Here is a 7,563-nt window from a genome sequence, read left to right as displayed (position 1 = left end):
CATGCATTCAAATCATTTCTTGATAGCTGCAGATTAAAAAATTCCACACTTCAGTCTTGACCAATCCACAGCAATTGGTACCATTCTCAACTTTGGTTGACAGTTTCCCCATGCACTACAGGATAATTAACACGCATTAAAATTTCATGCCTCTTCCTAAAAAAAAGAGTTGACAGCCCCAAGTTTACAGGTGCTGAAAGGTAACTTGTAAGCTGGGTTTACTAACAATATAAAAATTCATATCCTTAAAAAATAAAAAAATCCATTAGAAATAATAGATCCAGGAATACCATTTGCAATTTAGTTTTGAAGGTCATTACAAGTTACCTTAAGTTTCAACAAAGGTTATCATCAAAGGAAAAGATGTCTTCTTGCAAATTGATAGATTATCAAGATGGTGCAGAATGCTGTGGAATTCAATGTCAAATATTGAGTCATCCAGGCAAAATAGAGTGGTGAGTATGTTTGACCCTACAGAACAACATATAGTCCAAACCCTCATTTACTATCATTCGTGAGAGTTGGATCTAGTGCTACTCTAGTGTCTTTACAGAGTGCTATTCCGACAGAAAATTATCACTGCTTGCTGCATTAAGCAGACAAAATCAGGAGTCCCCAAAGTGGATTTTGGGTAAATATCGTTACTAAAAGTTCCGGCAATTTGAGCTTTTCTCATCCAGTGCTTGAAATTTTTCATTTCAGTGTACCAGGTCCATATCTGCCAGAGGTATCTACTTTAATATATCGCCGTATAACTATATTACAAAAATATTTCCAGTTGCATTGGGATGAAAACTGGCCTTGGGTGTCCCAAGATGTAAGTAAATATATACGGAATAAGAGAACCTACTAAGTGCTAAGAATCGTACATTCTTGCTGAACTCTTAAAAATATGTGTCTCCTTTGTGATGGAATCAGTTGACATTACCAAAGGCATGAAGGCATATCAAAATTAAATCAATCAACATTCAGGATTATCAGCTTGATGAGATCATTTTGCTTGCATTGCTTCATCAAGTAAACCTGTCCAACCAAAAGCTTTGTTAGTAAAACAAGTACAAAAAATGTTTGGCATTCTTTTGCTTTCATGGCAAAAAAAAGTTCACTGGTGTCAACTAACAATTGGCCCATAAAAGATTGCAAATCTAATTTGCATGCAAACATAAGCACTTCTCAGCACAATATAAACCTAAAGTATAAATACAAATTTGTCAATATGTACCTTCTTTCCTCTTTCTGGTTGTATTTAAAAAAAATTGCACCAATCAGAATTCAAGCAGCATTGTATAGATAGCCTCCAACATAGGTAGGACTATATCATAGAAAGTTGCAGCTGCTGGAAGTATCCTATCCACTAAAACCACAATTTCAATGGTATAAAACAATGCTCCAAATGACATAATTTTCTATTTAAATCAAGCTGTCCGTCTAACTTTGAAATGCTTCCCAAATTATTTACGTTATGTTCGCAGGCACATCCCAGCACTCTAGATGCATTGGTGGCCAGCATCATAAACTTTTTTAACTTTGAGTTTCTGAATAGTATATAAAGTTTTGCATAGACATTCAGTTTTGAAATCTTTTGACAGTCTGTTTTTCTCTTCTGGGTTCTTTTGACAGGTTGTATCCATCATCATAACTTGTTTGACCCATATCTGGATCTGCTCAGCAGATATTTTTCTGTTTATGCTCCTCCCCCAAGCATGTGTATAGAGCATTTTCATATCAATATTATAAATTTATAATAAATATTCTCTAGATGCATTATTCAACAAAAAGCATTTATATTGCACATTTTCAACATCAAAATTATAACAAGCATTCTCTACATGCATTACGCAATGTACAAAAAGAAAATGTTATTCATTTCACAACATATATGTTTTACCGATGTTTCTCTACTGGTCATCTAGCCACAGATTATTCTTTTTCACATCATAAAGGAGCTGCCACGTGGTGGAAGGATATAAATGATCATCATTTGACTATCCTGGTCTCCGACTCTTCTTCTGATGACATTCCTCAGGCTGATGGTGTCTCCTCCCTGGGTGATCCTCCTGTTCCGACCTCTGTCCTAGTGCATCTGTCCCCGCCTCTTCTTGCTGATTCAGTCTTCTCTGGCGGCATTAACTCTTCTCTGACTGCTACTACTTCTGATATGCTCCAGCCTGTGTCCAGTTTCAACATTGTCAGCACTCTTGTCCTGATGATGGTGTTGATCCTCTCTCTTGGAGGCTCCCACCATCTTGTGCTCGAGGTCATGCTGAAAGTATCACATGGACGGTTGTTCACTGGTGAAGGAAGAATCACTCTGTGGTCTTCCCTTCTCTCATTGTTATGGGTGAGTTGTGTACCCATACTTGATGTGGGTTACCAGCTATACTGCTAGTTTGTTGTCAATGTTCTCTTGACCTTGTTGTAGATATCTTAAGTTTTTGGTATTTTACGCCTTTAGGCTGTGGTTTTCTCACAAACGGTTGCACATGCACTTATTTTTAGCATGCAGAGTAGAAATATCTAGAAAGTTATCTAGATTCAGATTTTGTATATTTGTACTTCAATAGTATGAGATTGTAGAGAGAACTTTTTGTCCACAGATAGTGGCACTACCTGTAAGATTGGTAATACCATGACTATATTGTTCCTTTTTTTACAAATAAGTGTCAATTTCTAATTAATTTAAAAATACATACACAAGTCCACAATAAAAATATAGGACACAAGGTCACTCATCAAAGTCACATGGACAGCATCTGGAAAGCAAGAAAACGAAAGTCAGATGGGCAAAGCTTGGAAAGCAAAGAAAAAGAAATAACAATAAAGTTGCTCAAGCAACAAGAGCAACAACTTGGAGGTAGCAGGGGATCGCAATCATCCAATTGTCCCATATGTTAGCAGGATTTGGGGTGACATCAAGAACGGACAAATCATGATCAAGAGTATCTTCACCCTCGTCTTCATTTCACACAAGAAAAATTGCCGTTTTGTGGAACCACCACCATCACCAGTCGCAAGCCAACCATTGCCACCACTAGAAGACAACCTTACTCCTCCAAGAAAAAGGTTTGGGCTGAAAGGGCAAAAACCTCATGACAAATGTTGAGCACGGCTACAAAACTAGACGAGTTGTTTGAAATGTTAATGTTCTGGATAGCTGCAGGAGAAATCATTATTACCTGCAAAGGTTTTGTTGTTGGTTCTATTATACGTATGGATTTTATTATACAGTTCTGTTGTTGAGCTATATGGGGTTTGAAAAAGTATTGTATATATTATGCTTGGAGATAAGTGGATGCTTACCTGGCAACATGTGTATGTCATCAATTATGTTGGTAGTTTTATTTGTAGATAATTGTTCCTTTATAAAGCTTGTCAGCTCTCTTTTGTGGTTGACAATTTAGTTTATGAAGGCATTGATTCATGTTAATTGTTGTCATGTATGTTGCATAACAGTTGTTGTTTGGTATTCTCGGCAGTCATCTTCAGTTTTGTTTGATATCTCTATTCATTCTATCATATTGAGATTAACAAGAGCGCAAGTGGCTTTTGTTCTGGGAGCAGCGTTATCAATGATCCAAGTGTTGCATTCTCTCTATACATGAGCAGCTATTTATTGTCTGTGATTGAAATTTCAACGGTGGGGAGTTCCATGTTATTATTGCACTAAGTATAGTAGTGTTGAGTCGAATATTATATTTTGTATTGCGATATTATGTTTGATCTAAGTATGATCATTATTCTGATTCTGTCAATCAAGGTAGTTGTAATCAGTTGTTTTATCCGAGGACTGAAATATTTTCCAAAAACAAAAGGGAGACTTATTGATTGTCTGGTCGAAGACATCAATCATAAGCAAGTATTTTTTTAACAGTCTGGGTTGTTTCCCTCGGAGAGGAGGGTTTTTCCCAGGATAAAGTTCTTGGGTCATCTGCTCTGTTGTTTTTGTATTTCTGATTATCGCATTTCAAGTATTCTGGTTCAAAAACTCAACGAAGCCATCAAAGAAGGTCTAAAGAAAAGGTCCAGAACCAGAACTCTTAAGCCTTGAGCTATTCTATTTATGGTGAATATTCTTGGACAATCAAAAGTTATCGACATGTCTTTTTGGTTCAGTTCTGATCATTCAAGATTGAGGATTGTTCATGTTTATGAGAGGTATTCTTTAAGAAGATGTTCACTGGTATTCATTGTGCAAGACTGTATGCATGCAGTGCTATGATCATCGTATGATGCTGGGCTGAAAATTGTTTTACATCATTAAAAGAGACGATTGTGTACTGATATTTATTTGTGTGCATGCTGAGATCCTCCTTGAGGAAGATTAGACAACAAAGAGAAGTAGTTTATGATTATACCTTGAATATTGATAATGAATTTTTTTTATAAAACTGGGAATAGTGTATGCTTTTAGCATTGATATATATATTTCTCTTCATGATAGGTTGATTTTATGAATTATTATTAATCTCTCTCAATTGCAGGACGAATCGAGAAGCAACGGGATGATGAGAGATTACGTGCAAATTCATGAAGGCTCTAGAAGTAAACATGGGGACACTGCTTGCATCCATGGGACAGAATTGGTGATACATAACCTCATTAAAGAAAAATAATCTATTCAGATTGTCATTGCAATTAGTTTCTTCGAAGAGGAAGATATGACATTCAGCTGCATAAATCAGATCCAGAGGGAGATTGAGTGGCAGATGTAGAACGTCAAGACTTTTGCAGAAGATCAGCAAGCTTGTGTAGCAGCCTGATTGCAAAAGCTCATTGTTGGACAAACATTGGAGCCAATTTCCTAGTATTCTAATAATCAAAGCTATGAGAATACTGCCCCTGCTGAGAGGAAGTCTTAGCATTCAGATGATATTTTGTGTGTTTTAATGAGTTCTTCTTTGAGAGGGTGAAGTTTGAGGTGCAATCCCTTGTAATGAGTTCCTTGTGAGTGACATTTTGTTACATCCCAATTTTAAATACTCCTTTGTAATGTTCGTTACAATTTTAATTTCATCAAGGATGATGAAACACAAGGGGAATGGTATGTTACATCCCAATTTTTGACCTAATTTGAAATATAGCCGTTGAGGTTCACATGAAGTTAGTTGACAGTTAAATTGGTTATAATCTTGTGAAATGATAAGATGGTTAGTCGTTATAATTTCATATGAAGATAACATGCTAGTTGATTATGTATCACGAATTCATGAAATTGAAAAGGCAGCTAGCCATTATGATTATTTATAACTTGTTATGATAATATGATTTAATTGCAGAGAATTTCCTTGTAGGAAACACGTTGAAGGGGTGGAAGCATTGTCAAAAAAGAATTAGGCACAGGAGCATCACCATCATTGGGCAGATTGGCTGAGGACCTAATGACTTGAAACAAGATACATCTGTGGGACCCGCATGAGCTATTTAAATAAATAATTTAAGAAACATAAATAATTGGGTTAAAAAATAAAATGTACCTCAAAGAATTTTATATGATCTTTCACCTTATTATTATAATAGATATATCTATATATGTACATATAGATATAAAAATGAGATGGCACCATTATATTATAATAATTAAATAAAGTGATGTCACCCCATTTATATTTACATGTACATATATAAATATAAGATTATAATAATATTCCAGATATAATAATGTTCAAATTATTATAATATTCAAATTATAATCTTCCAACTCTATTCCTTTCTTTTTAATATTCTTGGTTTTGACCAATTAACATTTGGCATGACAAATCGAATTAATAATTGGAATTCGAATGGATTTCTTTCTTTAAAACCGATGGAAGCCGAGAAGTCACAACTAGTTCTTTATAAAAGGAGCAGTGAGGGAGAGACGGGATCACCATTCTCCTTGGTGCTCGAACTTCTTCCACCTTGCTACGTTTCAGATTTCCTTTGCTTCATAAAACAATTCAACCATGCATCGATGCGTTTACACCTTGCCATTGAATCAACTGCAAATTGTTATTAAAACATCTGCAAATGCCCTTGATACGTCTACAATCTACCATTAATAATTTGCAATTTCCGACCTTGTTCATTTTTGTGTGTTTCCAACTCAGCCGAGCAAGCATTTCCGACTAGGGCACTGAGGATAAGCGCTAAAGAACGAGAGGGAGCCAATCAGATTGTGGCCTTCATTTTAAGAAATCGGAAGGAAAAGAATGATACAGTGGTATCTAGAGCCCTAAATGATACAATGGTATTTGAAGCCTAATTGATTCAATGGTATCTAAAGCCCTAATTAATTCAATGGTATCTGATGCCTTAAATGATCCAGTGGTAATTGATGCCCTAATTGATACAGCGGTATGTGATGCCCTAATTTTTATATGGTGATATTTAATGGTAATTGTCATTTAATTTTGATATAAGCAATATTGGATGGTAGTTGTCATTTGATATTGTTATAGTGGTATTTGTGGACTAACCTGGGTGGTTGCAGAAACATCCCTACAATGATTTCTTGGTTCAAATTCCATGGTATGTGAATTTTATTTTCTATAGTAAATTCATTGATGGTGTTTTAAGTTCTTAGTTAAAAAAATTTGTTTAACTAATTTTAATCGTCAATCTCTTTCATATGAACAAAACTGATTCAATTGTCTTCCTATGAAAATGAAGTAATAACTATATACCTTTGAGTATGGTAGTTTTTAATTAAGACTCGGACAAAGTCATTGTTACACATTTGAGGTGAAATCCCTTGTTAATGAGTTCTTCTCCGCAAGAGAAGTTTGAGGTAAAATCCCTTGTTAGTGGATTCTTCTTTGTGAGAGAAGTTTGAGGTGAAAGCCTTTGTTCCATCCTTTGCAAGTAGCTATGGTGGAAGTCATGTGTGTGCGACTCCATGACTTAGTTCCATGTTTTTTTGTTTCGCCCTCTTGAGAGTAGCTATGGTGAATCTTTTTATATTGAGATAACAATTTTACACTGATGAAATTTTTTGTTATTGACACATTTTGGTTGCAACTCCTTTGTGCTTGTTAGGTTGAGAGGCGCCATGACATGATATCTACAAATGATTTCTCCTTTGCTAAGAGGGAGTGCTAATGTTTTGGGTAGCTGTAGGAGGTATCATTATTACATGTGAATGTTTTGTTGTTGGTACTAATTTATGTGTATGTATTCCATTATACCTTTTTGTTGTTGAGCTATATGGAGTTTGAAAAGGTATCACATATATTATGCTTGACATTAAGTGGATGCTGCCCTGGCAACATGTGCATGTCATCAATTATTCTAGCAATTTAACTTGTAGATGTTTGTTTCTTTATGAAAGTTTGTCGGTTCTCTTTTGTGGTTGACAATTCAATTTACATCGACTCATATTAGTTGTTGTGTATGTTGCATAATAGTTGTCGTTTGGTATTCTCCGCAGTTATCTTCAGTTTTATGCCATATCTTTTTTCATTCTATCGCATCGAGATTAATAGGAGCATGTGTAGCTTTTGTTCTAGGAGGAGCATTATTAGTGATTGAGGTGTTGCATTCTCTATACATGAGCTGGATTGTGTTGCCTATAATTGAAATTTCAAT

At 35.3% G+C, this 7,563-nt stretch overlaps 1 protein-coding gene across 1 annotated transcript in view; it reads right to left on the bottom strand.

Annotated features, from left to right (window-relative positions):
- Nucleotides 1-265: 265 nt before the first annotated feature.
- Nucleotides 266-7,563, bottom strand: part of LOC149558981 (uncharacterized) — a 30,875-nt gene continuing 23,577 nt past the window's right edge. The window contains exon 4 of the mRNA XM_089832925.1: nucleotides 266-1,023. Coding sequence (XP_089689051.1) covers nucleotides 1,014-1,023 — 10 coding nt within the window. The 3' untranslated portion in view covers nucleotides 266-1,013. The remainder of the gene's footprint in view (nucleotides 1,024-7,563) is intronic.

The sequence above is a fragment of the Cupressus sempervirens genome, chromosome 5 (assembly GCF_028749045.1).
Source record: "Cupressus sempervirens isolate cs-2001-9-10 chromosome 5, ASM2874904v1, whole genome shotgun sequence".
NCBI lineage: Eukaryota > Viridiplantae > Streptophyta > Pinopsida > Cupressales > Cupressaceae > Cupressus > Cupressus sempervirens.
The sequence above is the reverse complement of the archived record's forward strand: the minus strand, read 5'-3'. Positions and strand labels throughout refer to the sequence as shown.